The 17964-nt window shown below is 34.6% G+C and overlaps 1 protein-coding gene across 4 annotated transcripts in view; it reads left to right on the top strand.

The window, feature by feature from the left end:
- Positions 1-17964, top strand: part of LOC135831247 (fibronectin) — a 76671-nt gene that overhangs the window by 17885 nt on the left and 40822 nt on the right. For 3 of the 4 annotated variants that reach the window (XR_010556169.1, XM_065343591.1, XM_065343593.1), the window contains exons 2-4: positions 3697-3784; positions 5482-5617; positions 8875-9020. Coding sequence is in view for 3 of the 4 variants with exons in the window: in XM_065343591.1 (XP_065199663.1) it covers positions 3730-3784; positions 5482-5617; positions 8875-9020 (337 nt within the window). In the remaining variant the exon portion in view is untranslated. Of the gene's footprint in view, positions 1-3693; positions 3785-5481; positions 5618-8874; positions 9021-17964 lie in introns of all 4 variants that reach the window. The other variant, XM_065343592.1, reaches the window with a different exon arrangement.

Here is a 17964-nt window from a genome sequence, read left to right as displayed (position 1 = left end):
TTGAACTTACGTGCACTTGTACATGTATAAAAAAAAACAGCCAATTTTTAAAACGAAATAAGTTGGAAAATGTGAGTTAGATTTTTATCGTTTAAATTTCGTATATGTACGTATACCTATATGTTAAAATCATCGTATGTACCTACCTCTGTATCGTCGATCAATACCTGAAATAATTTAATTTCTGGTGACACAGGTTGTAAATATTATAGAGTTGCGATGATGTTTAGTTAGATTATTAGAGTACCTGTAAACAAGTGCTAGACCTGTGTTGAGATTAGGTATAGGTACCTACACCTACAGTAATATTATTACGTGGCATCGGCACCGTATACGACAGACAATTTTGTTAAAAGCCTATATATATTTAGTCCGGTGTAGATATGATGTTATTTAATGAACTAGAAAGTTTACGAGTTTTGTTGTAATTTTATTACGTGAAAATGAAACGTATTAATACGCGCGATGCACTGGTCTGCTATGATTACGTAGACTCCAGCGATAAAATTTTCATGTCTGGATTTCATCAAAAATATTCTGTTCTTTTTTTTGTATGTTCAGGTTACAAAATATAGGCATGATTCATGTTATTTGGCGAAATTTTCAGTTCCACGCAAAAAGATTAACCTATTCCTAGAAATGTTGAATTGCGAACAAAAAAAAAATGACTGAGAAATTGTTTCTGGAAATCCTGTATTTTGATCACATTCCAACTTCTGACAGATTTTGAGGCTCAGTTTCAACTTGAGTGATTAAAAGTAGAATTATTTTTTTCTCTCAGCAAGAATCTCAAGAATAAATCAAAAACATTTTTCTTGGAACAACACTCACAAATTCAAGAATCATCTATGCTCGTGAACATTTCCTCCTGGCGCAGAACTCAAAAATATGGAATTACGCTTGAAATGATTTATTTTTTCCTGGAAAAAATCCCAAAAAATAAGAAATGATGCTCATGAAAATTTCCTCCTGGCGCAGAACTCAAAAATAAAAAATAATGCTCATGAAAATTTCCTTCTGAGGCAGAGCTCTAAAATCAAGAATCAACTTGAAAACTAAGAACTATGTTCATAAAAATTTCCTCCTGGCACAAAACTCAAAAATCAAAAATAATGCTCACGAAAATTTCCTTCTGGGGATGGGGCAGAGCTCAGAAATCGAGAAATGTACTCATTAAAATGTTCTCCTAGCTGGCGCAGAACTCGAAAATTAGGAATTTTGCTCAAGACAATTGTTTCTCTAGGTGCAAATCTCAAAAAATCAAGAATTATGCTCATGAAAATTTCCTCTAGTCACAAAACTGAGAAGGTTAGAATATGCTTGAAATAATCATTTTCCCATGGCTCAAATATATAAAAAAATCAAAAATAGTGCTTATGGAAAATTTCCTCCTGGCGCAGAACTCGAAAATTGGAAATTGTGGCCCTTACTTGGGTCTGAACACACCCACTGATTGAAATGGTGTCTGCCTCAACCACAGGTCCTTATTTCGGTCTGAATCACACCCACTTACTGATCGAAAACTGTGTTTGTCTCAACCACAGGTCCTTACGTGGATGTGAACACACGCACTGATTGAAGTAGTGTCTGTCTCAACCACAGGTTCTTCCTTCAGTCTGAACACACCCACTGATTGAATACGCTTGAAATGGTTATTTTCTTCTGACAAACCCCCAAGAAATCAAAAATAATGTGTATGAAAAATAAAATGTCCTCCTGGCGCAAAACTCAAAAGTTGAGAATACGCTTGAAATGGTTATTTTCTTCTGACAAAACCTCAAAAATCAAAAATAATGCGTATGAAAAATTCCTTCCTGGCGCAGAACTCAAAAATTATGCTCATGAAAATTTGCTTCTGGAACACAACTCAAAAATTAAAAATATGTTTGAAATGGTCATTTTCTTCTGAAAAAAAAAAATTACTAAATGCATATAAAAAATTTCCTCCTGGCGCCCCAGAACTCAAAAATCAAAAATAATACTTCTTCATGAAAATTTGCTCCTGGCGCAAAACTTAAAAGTTGAGAATACGCTTGAAATAGTTATTCTCTTCTGGTCAAAAACTCACAAATCAAGAATCATCTATGCTCGTGAACATTTCCTCCTGGCGCAGAACTCAAAAATTGAAAAAAATACTCCTAAAAATTTCTTTTTAGGGCAGAACTCTGAAATCAAGAATTACCACTTGAAATAATTATTTTCTCGTGGCACAAATCTCGAGAAATCTCAAGAAATTTAAAATTAAGAACTATGCTTGTGAAAATTTCCTCCTGGCGCAGAATTTCAAACCCCAAAAAATTGTCAGCATAAGTAATTTGAAAACAAAATGAATAATTTCCTGTTTATAAACTTATCAACACAAAAGAACTGAAATTTCAGACCATTCTTTTCATCTCAAACATCAATTGGTTTCTCGTTTGAAGTATCTTAGAGCCTCTCTTGTAAATTTTTACATTTTTCTACTCATAAAATAAACAAAAAAAATCGAAATTATACATGAGAATTTGAACCGCAGAAATAGTTTTTGAAAATGAGCCCTAAATCGATTGAAATTATACATCTGAGTTGAAAAATTCTGAATCCCATATTAGCCCCTTTGCTGCACCAGAAGAAGAAATTTTTTGAAGTACCATATGATTCTTTCGTTTTCGTGATTCTGCACCAAGAAGAAGTTATGATCAGTATAGGTATATAGTTTTTCAGTTCTACGTTAGGAGAAAATTATTTGAAGCACGATTTTTCATTCTCAGGGTTCTGACTTCTCAGTCAGGAAAAAATTGTTAGATAGGTACAATCATGGACAATGGATTTTCTTCCCGAAATTCGCATCACTCAATCTACAAGTAAACTACGAAACTCTATGTTTCATTTTAGTATTTCAACGGAGAATTTTCCCACAAAATTGGTTTTAGTTTCGAATGAATTTGATGAAATATCAGAACGGAGATGAGAATATGTTTTAAAATTAATTTTAGCAATTTTTACCCTCTTCCCCCAAGGTGATGAATTCTCTGGAATCATCGTCAAATCATTTGATGATCAAAAAATCGTGGATTGAGTATCATCTACCTACTTTTTCTTGTTCCATTTCCGCAATATTTTTGTAATAAGTAGGTTAGAGGTACCAACTTTGGATTTTTTCTGCTTTCATGACGAAAAAATTCAGTTGGTATAGAATAATGAACAGGAAAAAGGTTTGCGTGATATTTCAATAATACATATTACATAGAAATAAAGTTAAACCAACTTGAAAATATTGGTTTTTTAAACAATAAGAAAAAAAAGAACTTGGGAAATATGCGAATATAGTACCATTGCGGAAATCAGCAACAGTTTTTTCAACAGGCACGATTTCGTACCAGTTCTCATCGTAGTTACGTATCTCTCTAGGTACCTACATAAATATTTATTTATTGTGAAAATGTTAAAACCTTAAAAACTTTAATGCAGAAAAATTTTGTAAATTTTTTTGCAAATTTTTATTCATTGACCTCCTTGCTGGACTAATTCGTTTATAGTCGATATAAAAACTATTGTAAGTTCCTTTTGTAATGAATGAGCCCCTATTTCCATTTCAAAGTTGAAGTACCTACTTGACTATTTCAAGTTAATAATACCTATGAGTAAAAATATTGAATTTCAAAATTTGTAATTATTCAATGAGTATAGTTGTTTTCAAAAAATATGTTTCAGTAGTGTTGCACTTGACGATATGGCGTTTGATCAGTAATGTTATTGTATGCAGCAGGACTGATTTTTCAAATAAGTCTGTTGCAATCTCTAGGTAAGTAATGTTGAGAAATAATTATTTTACTTAAGTACATACTATACTGCTATATATAGGCTTAGACACCTAGGTACGACACTTACATATAAATTATCATCTCCGAGTGAAACATCGTCTCGAGTACAAACATTTTCAAATTTATATCTAAAGCCTCTCGTGAAGTTTTACATCGTATGTAAAGCTCTATGAATCAACAGCTAACGGTGTAAGAAAATATTAGGCACTTGCTTTTTGTGACACGAAGTCGTTCGAGTAAATCATATGCCCTTTATATTGAGCGGCTGAACCGAGAGTAATTTTCAATCGCATGTAAATGTTGATAAATGTTTGAATATTTTGTTTCGATGCACGTTCAGGGAACTTGAAATTTACGCGTTCCTTGAGAATGCATTTAGAAACGAAAAAAAATCCTACATTAGTAACATTATTGGCCCACGTGCTCAGATTCGACTTATTCAATGAACGTAGATTTTTTTAGAGTAGGTAATGAAAAAAATGGAAAATTACTCGTATGTTTTATGAAGAAATTAGATGAAGAAGGAAGAGATACTTCTTTCTTTTTAAAATATGAAACAATTCATCTTAAAATTGATAATACCTACTGAGCAGAATTGATAAATTTTTGAAAAATGATGAATTTTAAAAACAAATTTTGAAAAAATCGACTTCGAACAATGTTTTTAAAATTCATGTTCGATTTACTTTTCATTTTCGTTGAAAGTTTCACAACAAAATGTACCTACGTCTTGTATAAAATAAATTCTCGAATCAAAATCACACGGTTGATTGAATTTACGCGAGAATTGGCGAATGAAATATGCGCAAAAAGCGTACGCGTATATGCGGTTTTACACCTAAAATCGAGTAGAAAACGACTACCATTTTCAAATATGTATATCGCGAAGACTATAGGCGTAAAACTGACGAGTACCTATCCTAATAGGTATCTAGATTGTAGGTAAAATCTTGTTGGAAACTATTCGTTTGGAATTTCAAATCAACTAAATCAGTCACATTAAAGATGAAATATCGCTGGAAATTCTTTCGGCGCGAATCTACGATGCCTCAGCATTTCAACTCCAGCGAGCATTGTATATCACTTTCTGATAAATCAAATTCGATAGAAATTCTTTCTCTGCGTTTCGATAAATAAAAAGCGTGGGTTGGTGAAAAATAATAAATTTTTAAGTTGCACTTGGTTACCTCTCTCGTGAGCTGTGCCACGGTGCTCTATAACGTTAAATGATGGAAATGAAAATGGTACATGAAAACTTCGTAATTTACTTCCGTAATGAATTGTCATTTGCAACCTTTTCCGACTTTCACGGTTCAATCTTCCGCTTCGTTCATTTTCATTTTTATGTTTCATCTTTTTCTCGTCTCGTATAACTTTTCTGCATTAAATGTATACATATTCAGTAGTCGGCTCGTTTTGGTCACCTTTTTTTTGTGTGTGTGTTTTGTTTGAGGAGGAAGCTTTTACGCCTGTGCGAAGTATTTAAATTGATGCAATATGCATACCAAGCGTACATTTGATTTATGAGAAATGTGCCTGGCTAGGTTTTTTTTAGGAATTTTTTTTAACAAGTAATGATAGATATATTTTTTAGAGAAACGAGCTTTAATGTACCTACATATTTATAAACTTATCTAAAGATTTCTTAAATTTCTTTTTTGAAAAAAATTTCCTATAGGTTCTGGAGCCAATGTAACCGGTCCGGAAAACATTACAATAACTTTTTTAAACGTATCATCAGTCCAGATCAGTTGGTCAGTGGATCTAAAACAAATCGAAAGATATGACATAATGTACAAACCTACCGAAGCCAAGTAATTCGTCATTTTTTTCGATAGATATTATTTTAGGTATACCTACGTACCTAGGTAAACATGTACAAAATATCATGAGAAATTCGACCTCTATCGTCGAATTATTTTATTGATAGAGATAACGTTGAAATGGTAAATGACACGATACCGCTGCTGTCAGTTCAGTGCATGTCATAAACTCATACCTATACCTACTCGTACATGCATGAATGGTAGTTGATAAGGTGGAAAAATTCATCTTTCATGAAAACATAACACAATCTGTGGCAATACCGCATAATATTCTGTTTCAATTACCTACGTAAGAGACAGGCTAAAAGGCTAAATGCAATAGGTATATTATATACCTAAACCTATTACCATTTTGAATGAAAGTTTTGTTCCTGTAGCCGATGAAACCACAGGGCACAGATTGATGATTACATGGTGGAAAATTTCTCATCCGATGTTGTCGATTTATGAGGCAAACAATTTTTGGGAAATTGTCTTTCAATTTTCAGCCAATAGATATTCTTGTATTATAATCTGCATATTTTTATCAATAATTTTGGTAGATACTCGAAAAGTGTTGATCACAGGTCATCAATCACTTTCAAATTGTTAAAGCTGCAACCGGCCGGAAATTCACACTTGTAGCAGTGAACTGATTTGAGTACCTAGTTTGAAGATTGCTGGATTCAAATCCAATTGACTACATGCATGGAATATTACTTCTTTCGGTCATATGGTCTAGATTATGTTAAGTTGAAATGTTTTTGATCTCGAACTCACCTCCACACATAATCAATGTTTTTGAGCGTTCAAAAGCTAATGTTTTTTCAATTTTATTTCTGCGATGAATATCTTTATCTTCGCATATTCGAGTGCATTAGACAGCTACTGATTTTTTTAAATAGGAAAAGCGTGATTTTTTTCGATGACGATCCCTCTCCACCATTAGAATGGACTACAAAATTATACGTACCTACCTACTTAGTTTGAAAAGTGAAAACCAGAAGAATATGACTTTTGAAACCCAGACAGCCATATCAATGACCTTTAGATGCCAGCCAGACAGGTCAATGGCTTAGCCAGGAAGATTTACGACCTTACGAAGTCAGACGACAGGTCAACGACCTCTGAAGGGCAGTTTTACGGGTCATTGACATTTTGATAATGGCTAACCAAATGACCTTGCGAAGCCAGACAGACAGATGTGTCAATGACCTGAAGCGGACAGACAGGCAAGGCAATGACCTTTGGAGGCAAGCCAGCGGTCAATGACCTTGAGAGGCCAGAAAGACATATGACATTGCAAAGCCAGACAGCCAGGTTAATGACCTTTGGAGGTCAGTTGGACAAATCAATGATCTTTTGAAACCAGCCAGTTAAATGACCTTGCAAAGCCAGACAGAAATGATGACGTTGAGAAGCCAAGCATACGGGTCAATGACCTTTATAAGCCAGATATGCAGACAGACGAACATGAGAAACCAGGCCAACAACCATGGGAAGCAAAACAGACAGGCCAATGACCTTTAGAGACCAGACAAGCAGGCAGACAGCATTTAAAAGACACACAGATGGGTCAATGGTCTTTGGAGGTGAGACAGGAAGACAAACAATCCTTGCGAAGCCAAACAGGCAGGTCATTGACCGTTGAACATCTGACTACTAGACAGGTCAATGACCTTTAGAGGCCAACTAGCCAGACAGATGACCTTGGGATTTTAGACAGGTAAGCAGACAACCTTGAGAGGCTAGACAGGTGATTCAGTGACCTCTAGAGGTCAGACAGACGGGGCAATGGCCTTAAGAGGCCGGACAGGAAGACAGACGACCTTGAAAAGCCATACTGATGGGTCGATTACCTTTGGATGTTAGACAGGCAGACAAACAATCCTTGCGAAGCCAGACAGGCAGGTTAATGACCTTCAGACATCCGACCGACAGACATGTTAATGACCTTTAGATGCCAGTCAGGCAGACAAGCGACCTTGGAAAATCAGACAAGTACGCAGACAACCTTTAGAGGCTAGACAGGTAGGTCGTTAACCTCAATAGTCCACACAGGCAGATAGACGACCTTGAGAGGCTAGACATATGGGTCAATGACCTTCAGAGGCCAGCCTGGTAGACAAGTGATCTTGGGAAATCAGACAAGTACGCAGACAACCTTAAGAGGCTAGACTGGTAGGTCGTTGACCTCGAGAGTCCATGCAGGCAACCAGACGACCTTGAGAGGCTAGACATGTGGGTCAATGACCTTTAGAGGCCAGGCAGAAGGACAAACAACCTTGAGAAGCCGAACAGATGTGTCACAGTTCTCAAGATGCGTCGTTTATTCTTCTGATTTGAAATAATTCTTTGGATCTTACATTAGAGAAAAATTATTTTTCACTTTCTAGTTTCTACTGTTCTTATAAGCATAGGTACTTCATAAAATTGAGAATATAATTCAACGAATCACTAAAAAAATACATCAACAGAAATAATTTCCAGGATTGGATTTAATTTTTTAATTTTTAGCGAATTTCTGAAACTTTAAGACGTATAGATCAATTTTTTTAAAATGAAAACATCAAGGTTTTATTTGGGCGGAAAACCGAAATTTGCTTTACGGCTTCCAATATTTCGAATCGATTGGTGGTGTTTTTGAATCATTCTGGAGATTCTAAAAAAAAATTGTATATCTAATTCATACTTTTCAAGAACCTTTTTACTCCCTCTCCTTCCCTCTCTCAGCAGGTATCTATCTCCAAGATCATTCTTACGGTATTTTTTGGAAGTGAAAAATTTAAAAATTTGATAGGGAAAGAGGCCTTTGAATTGTCAACAATACAGCAAAAATTAAAAAGCGAAGATCAATATCAAAAATGTGTGCCTTGTACGTTTTTGAATGACCTTTCAATTCTTCTCTATCTGATCAAAAAAATTAAGCCTAGGAATGCATTTTTTATTGAGGTAACACGTGACATTTTTCAAAAAAATCCAATTTTTAAATTCTGCAAACCTTTTATCAATTGCGTTATTCAAGTTGCAGCTTTATCACTTGACAAATTTGAATTGTGATCTGAAACACCCGGTATGATCAGCATTTTTGAGAATAACTTATTTTATGACGTTTTATTATAAGTATTTTTTCTATCTTAAACTTATGCTTTAATAAGTAGGTACATAGAATTTCATCTTTAATAATTTCATTTTCATACCACCAATACCTACTAAGAAATCATCACATTTATATAAGGCTAATTAAATTAATTTATACTTTCCAGTTACAGAGTTGTTGCAGTCGTTGCTGCCAATTCGAATTCAGTAACTTTAAATAACCTATTATCAAACACACAATATCAAATGTCAGTCACAGCCATCCGAGATGGAAAAAAATACAGAAGTAGACCGATCGTATTCCGAACTTTAGGTATGTTACGTTGCATATTTTCAAATTATAATGATAACATTTATTTTTACTCCTACGTTAGATTACTAAAAATCTAGCGCTGTTGTTTATCCAATCGCAAGCGCTTCAAAATAATACATTCTATATAAGTTATCTCAGCGACGACCCTGTTAAAACTAACAAAACTCCCAGACAGACTAGGTACCTTACCTATAGTACACCTACACCTTTGAATTCGACGTCGTCGTATGGTATTCGTATACATAGGAGCACGTTCGAAATTTTTTATGTCATTTTTATGTAACTATTTTTCGCCACTTTATATACCGTAGCGAAGAAAAAATAGAGTATTTAATAGGTCAGGCTATGGAGGGGACATTCCAAAAACTATAGTTATATTCCAGCAGCGAAGTTTATGAACAGTAAAAGTAGCGGTCACGTTTTGCGAAATTCCGATCTAAAATTGTCACAACGGCGTCGGCTTATATAATATTATACAGGTAGTAGCCTTCCTGCGTACATTTGCATGACGATTGCATTAATTATACCAACACTTACCCATCTTTCAAATGCACATGTTACCCAAGTCCATTTTCGTAAATCATACTGCAAGGTGCAACGTTTCGTGTTTCAATTCACATCGTCACCTTTATATTATGACAATATAAACTCCATATGGTTTTGAAAGCGAGCATATTACCTACTCGTATATTTATTCTTTCCGCTGCGGTATAAACTTTATTCGAATACTCTAATAAAATTAATTTAATAGCGGACGCTTAATTATTAGACTTGCACAAAGTCGATAAAATAACTTTGAAAAAAATTACACCGAAAACAATAAAGAAACGCCCAGATTAGACGAATTAAACTTTTCGGCATTTTGCCTTTGAACTGAAAACACGTAGGAATTTTTGTGCCAATTTCTCCACAGTTCATTCACCAAAACGTAATATCGCCCACCAACTTCGTATAGTACGATATAAAGTACGAAAAAAAAAGTTAAAATATAAATGTCGACGGGGATAAAAATGAAAAAAACACCAGGTATGAAAAGTAAAACGCTCCGTTGGAAACCACCACATTATTTCACTTCTGGCTAAAATCCAAAAAACTATTAGCTTCTTGCTTGCGGTGCGTAGACCGAAATAAATTTTCAGATTCGGTTTTTTTTTTTGTGGTAAAAGAAGGTAAAATGTTAATAGGCGGAATAAGCATTTAAACAGATAACTCGCCGGGTTTCACGGGTAATTAATTATTTACGCAATTTTTCAAAGTTTTTAACGATGAGAATTTGCCAAATTGATTGGTCTTGAGAGTCGTACTACTCTAATAATTTGTTTTGTAACGAAAGAAATGAACCATATAAAAACCAGATCGTCTGACTGAAAAAGTGGAAAACTTTATAACGTGAACTGGAAATAATACCTCCCAGGGGGTGAAGCATGTAACGGTTTCTTTCATTGTTGTTGTTCTGTACCTATATAGCGTTGTTTTCAACTGAGAAGGCGAAGAGAAAAAAAAAACATCATTTTTGGATTAATAATATAGTATACCTAAGTTGAGTAGAATGTTGGTAGGTATTGGATTGAAAGCCATATGAGATAGGTACACAATTACGCATTTATTTTAATTAAATTTATGCTGGGTTAATTCTTTGGCATCATTCTCACCTCCCCCCCCTCCTTCCCCCTCCATCCCCCGCCAGATAAAAGTAAACAAAAAAGTTGAAAAAGCAGCAAGAATATCTACACCACCGAGAAAAATTTATTTACTGAATTTTTTTTTAATTTTTGGGTGAATTTCTAAAAAATCAAATTTGATAAAATCGAGATAGAAAGCTGAGAATTGGCTCATATCGTATTATTTGACATTTCAAATTAATTGTTGGTAGTTTTGAACACATTTGAAACTTCCAGCAGATGTTTATACTCGTAAAATGCCGATTTGTTTTTTTACGAGAATTTTTCCAAAACTGGACTACCTGTTTAAAAAAACTGACTCAGGAAAAGTTCATATCATCACCAATCGATTCCACAGATCAACAATAGAACATGAGCCAAACCTCAATTTTATCAAAGTTTGATTTTTATCGCAAAAAATAAACTATTTAAATTTTTAAAAATTCTTCAAAAATCAAAAAGAAAATTCAGCACTTGAAATTTTGCTTGTGATGAATTCTTGAACGCTCTTTCAATGAGAAAAATCTGCAACATCGATACTCAATTGCATACAGGCAATTAAAAAGAAAAAATTTGCAAGCAAAAACATTTTTGATAATCATATTAAATTGATTTTTGTTAGGTACCTAGCTACCTACCTACATGTACTTGTTTTTTAAAAAGTTTACTTATTTTAAGTTTTGAAAAAATTCTTAACTAATATTTGTACTTAATATCACTCATCATCATCTCCTGAAATCATTACTTAACCTAGTTTTAAAAAGGTCCTCTTTGTACAAAAAAAAAAACCTGGGATGTTTTACGAGTTTCATTGTTACTGAAAATGTCAATATCTCAAGGTAGTTACTTCCATAACTCGATCACATTCTTCTGCTTTTTCAGCATAATTGCTTAATGTTTTGCCCAAGTATTTTGGTTTGGTATCTCAACTCAATCGATTTTGGAAAAGGAGGGGGTAAGAGGAGCACCCAAATGAAAAAATAATGTGATATTTGAACCCAACACTTTGAAATTCCCAAAATTGTTATGATTACAGTGCCATATTCATCCTATCATCATTTCTCAAAAAAAAATTGGGGGACTGGAGGGGTATCTACTGATTTTGATTTTAAACCAAAAATCAAACGAATATCAAATCAGCACGTTCGAAAAGCTATCAAACGACATATCACATGCCATTTTCAAGTTTTTGGAATTTTGTCCGTGTTTAAGGACACTAATGGGAGACTTCAGAGGGGTCAGATCGATAAATAAAGTGATATTCGAATCAACGTCTTTGAATTTGTAAAAATTCACGAATGATACTCGTCATTTTACTGTATCAGTTTTTTGAAAAAAATTCAAAATCGTGGCTGGAAGGGCTCTGGGAAGTTTTATATCCAAGAATCAGGTGAATTTTTCAACTTGGCGCCCTCTAAAACTTGGCAAACGATACGTCATAACGTCATTTTAAATTTTTCAATATTTTGACAGTGTTTAGGGGAGTTTAATGGGAAGGGGGAGGTCTCATGCAGAGTCAAAATAATATGCCAATAATATTTAAACTAAGTATATACTTTCAAGTTGGTAAAAATAGACATGTAACTCTACATTTTTTTCATAATTTTTCAAAAAAAAAGTCAAAAGGGGAGAGGCTGGAGGAGCACTGAGGAGTTGTATTCAAAAATCAACGGAATAATTTACAATTCAGTATCCTCAAAAATCCCAGGAACGACATACCACAAGTCATTTATGTATGTACTTAATTGTTATAGCTATGAGGTTGGGGTGGGGGAGGGAGGTTCACAAAAGTTGGATCAAAAAATTAAGCTTACCAATATTTGAACTTAATGTCATCAAACCACCATTACAATCAATTATGTGGCTTTTCTTTTAAAATTTTTCGGAATATGGGTAAAAACAAAGGGAAGACTTTACGCCCCTCATAAATATTAAATATTGAAATTCTCATTTTGAAGATTAATATTATAGAGGAGCATTAGAAAAAGCCTTGGCTGTAATTTGTCAAATTTTCAAATTGTAATAGATATCTACCTAAGTACCTAGGTAAGTAACTTTTAACTTTTGTACCCATCATGAAAATTTGGAGCTTTCCCCTTTAAAATTCAATATCAAATATTCCAAGTTTCAATTCCTCATTTCAAATTTTATATTTGAAAGCCCGCAAACAGATTTGCTCCAAGTTCAACCAGTCTTTGAAATATGATCCTTCAAAATATGGCAATTTTTCTAGATAGAAATACACGAAAATTACGAGCTCTCCCCTCCCCCACCCGCTAATTTGGGATAGAAATGATAACGATTACCAGGAAGAACTCGTGAAAAAATTGCAGCCAAATCTGTGGACTTGACTTCGTTTTCAAGTTGAATATTTTTCTTGTTCGTATTCACGGCAAACTGGTTAGGCAATTTTATTAACGTGTTGGCTAATTTCACATCAACTCAGACGAAAAATCATAAAAATAGTCTCGTCTTTCCAATTATTTCGCTCACATTTTTTTATGAATTCTGTCCGAGGTTCCAAACGTGATCACTATCAAGATTTCTATTCTGGCACAAACCTTCCGGAAGTGGGGGATCTCTTTCAAGTTCACATGCTTTTGATTCGAATTCTGAAGTACCTAACTTTTAATATTGGTTTATTGAAATATCGTATTTTTAGAAATGGTCAACTATCAAAATATAAACGGGCTTTGCATTCTTTTAAACAGGGGGGGGGCTAATACATATTTCAAACCTGCATCTAAGTAGCAATATTGTGTTTTCGAAGGTGTTAAACACGAATATGGCTTTATTTTCTCAACAGAGCTCTTTCCAAGTTCATAATGCTCCTTGAATTCGAGTAAAAATATTTTAAAAATTAACGAAGCTGAGTGATTTGACCCCTACTGCTCCTTATAGTGATCCTAATCAGAGTTTCTTGCCAAAAATTGAAATATATTATGAAAAAAAGTGAATATACTTAGGTATAAAAAACAGATCGATTACTGTTTCCGATTATGACGATAGTAGTTACGTATTTCGTAGAATGAAATTATATAGTTTCAAAGTGCCTACGATCATAAAATCCCTTAGAGTATTGTGAACATACGAAAGGGAGACTGCACCACCACTGAGAACAACACTTACCATACGTATGCAATTTTCAAAACAAATTCTTTTAAATTTAATTATAAATTTGCGGCGTCGTATATCGAGCTCGTGTTCACTTGGTAGGTAGATATTTCAGACGTTTACCTACTGAAAGTTTATTCGAACACGATGAATAATTTGAAATGTAAAATAGGTGTGTTCTAAATTTCTAAAAATTATTATTCTTATACGAAGTGAAAAATGTATCTACCTAGGTACATATTTTGATATAAGATTCATAAACTTTCGCAAGACAACCAAGTGCAAGGGGGATTGTACTATGTATATACCTACTTTCACTCATTCAGAAAAAGTTGAACTTTTTATTAATAGGAAAATACCGATGCAACAGAATAAAATATGAGTGAGATTGTTATATTAAAGGCATAAATCACGCATAATATCATACTGCCATATTCATAAAGAATAATCGCACTGTTTTACAAATCACATTATGATTAATATCTTTTTATTCGTCGTTGCAAGTGACGACGACGTTCTACGTAGGTAGATAACCAGAACCACCCATTTGTGGAGCGGTACAGGCACAGGCAGGCGGCGGGCTAACGTTTCGAGAACGAATAAATGAATTTTTTTAAAAAAAGTATTTGAAAAAATCCAACAGTTGATCTATTTGTACATAAAAATTCGTTCATTATACCTATGTACATTAAGGATAAAAAAAAAGAAGAATAAAATAGGAACAAAACGAAAAAATTGACCACCTTTGTCTGCTATTTATACGATGGTTACCACGCAGGACACTACTTTAAAAAAAAAAAACTTGTATATGAGTAAAATAAATGATACTGTGTAGACAAATCGATACGAACGAGTATTATAAATAAATAATGATGCAAAAAGTAAAGTTATTGATGGAAATTCTTTGATAGATTCCGCCGGCGGCGAGTATCGTGTACATTGTCCTTCGAACAAGACACTGTCGAATTACATATTATTTAATGGGTAGAAAAAATCGAAACACGCATATGGGCTAAAGGAAATCTATAATTATTAAGCATGCTGGCTCATCGTAAATGCGACGTTTCCAATGCATTTGTGTACCTATCTATACGAGTATGTACAGCTCGAATTACGTAATATTACCTACATAATAAAGGCGATCGCGGTTAAACCGTAGGTACCTATACCTACGTAGGTATACTTCAAGTATTATTAGTTCTCTGCTTCTTGTAAGTCATTTTCGGACGCGTTTAAGTACTTGATTTTTCATGCTCTTTATAAATCTTCTGTATGAGTTCGTTAAATGCCTTCGAGTTTCGGCTAAAATACTCGTACGAGGTGTACTCGTGTATCGTTGGCAGTAAGCAATGCGTGATATTGAACGTTGTTATTTTACTCTTATCTTTGTGTCCACATTTAACAGGTAGGTAATTGAATATTAGCCTTTGATAATTAAATTAGATAATTCGCGCGTAACTACCTGCGTGAATTATTCAGTAATGACCGACCTAAGTTGGGTATTTCGAGTTAACGATGTATTTGAATTGTTTTTTATCGGGTGCTAACGATCGATGTGGTGTAATTTTTTTTACAGTCTGTGTTTTTAAATAAAACATTTAAAACCATTCTACGTAGTGATTTAAATGAGTGAAATGTTAGGTCTCTATTGCGGATGTTTTTATATTGGTTACTATGAGATTTTACCCCTCAAATGTGCGGTATTTTTCTGCCAAAAGAATGATTGTATGTAATTAAGTAAGCAGAACGTGGTGAAGAACCGAGAAAAGTTCATTCATCTTATGTTGGCAGAATTGACTTCAAAGTTGAAAAAAATTGGGTTCTAGGGGGAAATTTTTTCACGAATGATGTTCTTTTTTGGCAAGTTACATGTGAGAGAGTTTACCTATTGGATATTACCATACCTACCTCTTCAATTCAGTGATCAAGTTAGGTACCTTTCTGTGAAATGAATTGTAAGAACTTTTGTTGTACAAGCAAATACGCTTGTCTATAAATAAAAATATTTTCAATTTTTTTTTTTTTGTTATTTAAAATTTTTAATTATACCGCATCAGTGACAGGATGGTGAGTGAAATTGGCACTAGTGTTTGTGGGTTGAATTTATTTCTCAGCAACGGCTGAATCGATTTTGATCAAATTTGAAATTTCTCCCCTTGGCTACTAGCCGGACATTTCGTCACCATAATCGTGTTTCGAAAGTTCAAAGCGTCCAAGTTTATCCAGTGACAAAATTTTTTTTCAACATTTTGATAGGGTTAATTCGTGAATGCATGACTGGTTATAGAAATATTATTTTAATCAGTCTGATGGAGAGAAGAAATTATTCCCTATGTAGTGAATAATTGCCTAATGCCAGAAGCAGGGATCGCGGAGCGGAGCGGAGGTGGAGGCCTGGAGGCCCCGGAGGGTACCCTTTTTTTGCCTTGCTCCGGGAGCAGGAGCCGGAGCTAGAGGTACTTGAAATCTTTCTACTGGAGCCGGAGATGGAGGTGGAGGCACTTACAAAAAAAAACCCGGAGCCGGAGGTATTTTTTTCAAATAGCCGGAGGGGAAGGCTCTAACCCCCCCCCCCCCCTCCTCGACCTCCGGAGGCGGAGCTGGACGGCAGGGGCCCCCCGGAGGGTACCCTTTTTTGGGCCTAGCTCCGGGAGCCGGAGCCGGAGCAAGAGGTACTTGAAATTTTTCAAGTGGAGCCGGAGGTGGAGGTACTCATAAAAAATCTCCGGAGCTGGAGGTGGAGGCAATGACCTCCCCCCCTCCGCGATCCCTGGCCAGAAGCCAGAATAGAGGATTTAGTCGGAGAGCTAGAAATCATCCCAATTAACTCTATGCATAAAATGTCAGATTGAACAATAATACAACCAACCAATACTAATCGTGTCAACCCTATTGACAAAATTATGCTGAAAAGCATGCATAACAGTGTGTGATTTTGGACTAGTGTAAAAGTGTGCATTATCGCGTTAAAAATGTACATTTTCGCATGCTAAACAGAAGCAATCTAGCAATCAAGTATTTTCTAAAATGCACCGGTGAGTAAAAATGCAATCTAGCAACCAAGTATTTTCTAAAATGCACCAGCGAGTAAAAATTTTTCCAAGTCCAAAAATTGATAACATTTATGCAAAAATAACCTCTAATCTACTAAGCTGTGAGGTGGCCGAGTGAGTGAAGTGGCCACACATTGCAGGAACCTGGGATCTATCCCCGCACGCGCTGGAAATTATTAAAAATTTTTTTCAACTTTTTTGAAAAAATTATCTATTAAGTAGAATGTCTTAAAATTCACAATTAATCAGTAGATAGTATCGCCAGTGAGTTTGAGCAATTTTTCTGCTAAAATTTCCGCACTTTTTGTACATTCTTTTGGTTTACTTTTAAGCATGCTATTCACTGGCTGAATAGCATGTGATTTTTTAAAAAAGTCCAAATTCACGCATGCGTGTGATATGCAAAAAAGCATGCATTTCAATTTTCAGCATGTTGTACGCACAATTTTTGTCAATACAGAATATGATTTATTATAGTAAAATCCAGCATGTGAAGAGGACTAAAAATATAAAATAATCTAAATCATTTTATATTATAAATAAGGACACTAGTCCATACTATGTGACTCATGCTAAGGACTTAGGTTATACTAATCATCCAATGTTTTTCGGATACCATTACTTTAATCAATGATGATGAATCAAGGGGTTTATCACACAGATATAACATTATCCCTATTTATACATATAATATTCGCGAATAAAATGCTGTTTGCTCAATATCCACAAATATTTACATCATTAAGATGGAGCTACATACGATTAATTAATGATGGCGAATCTACTCACCAGGTACACATACGTCCATATTTTCTGTCTCTTTTGCAGGTGACCCTAATACTGAACATGGTGACAGAAATGTATTGCACGAAGGTCCTTTTCAACGAGAAGCATTATCAATGCCATGCCAGGGTAGATCAATGAAAATGCCCAAATTAAAAATTATTCAATTCGTTCGCGAATGATTCATCAAAAATTGAGTAAATGAATCGAATCGTTCTGGTGCGAGTCACTTATACGAATCAATTCGTTCGCGAATGATTCATCAAAAATTGAGTAAATGAATCGATTAGTTTGCGAACGAATCACTCATACGAATCGATTCGTTCGCGAATG

This window comes from Planococcus citri, chromosome 1 (assembly GCF_950023065.1).
Source record: "Planococcus citri chromosome 1, ihPlaCitr1.1, whole genome shotgun sequence".
NCBI lineage: Eukaryota > Metazoa > Arthropoda > Insecta > Hemiptera > Pseudococcidae > Planococcus > Planococcus citri.
This window is presented reverse-complemented; position numbering and strand designations above follow the sequence as displayed.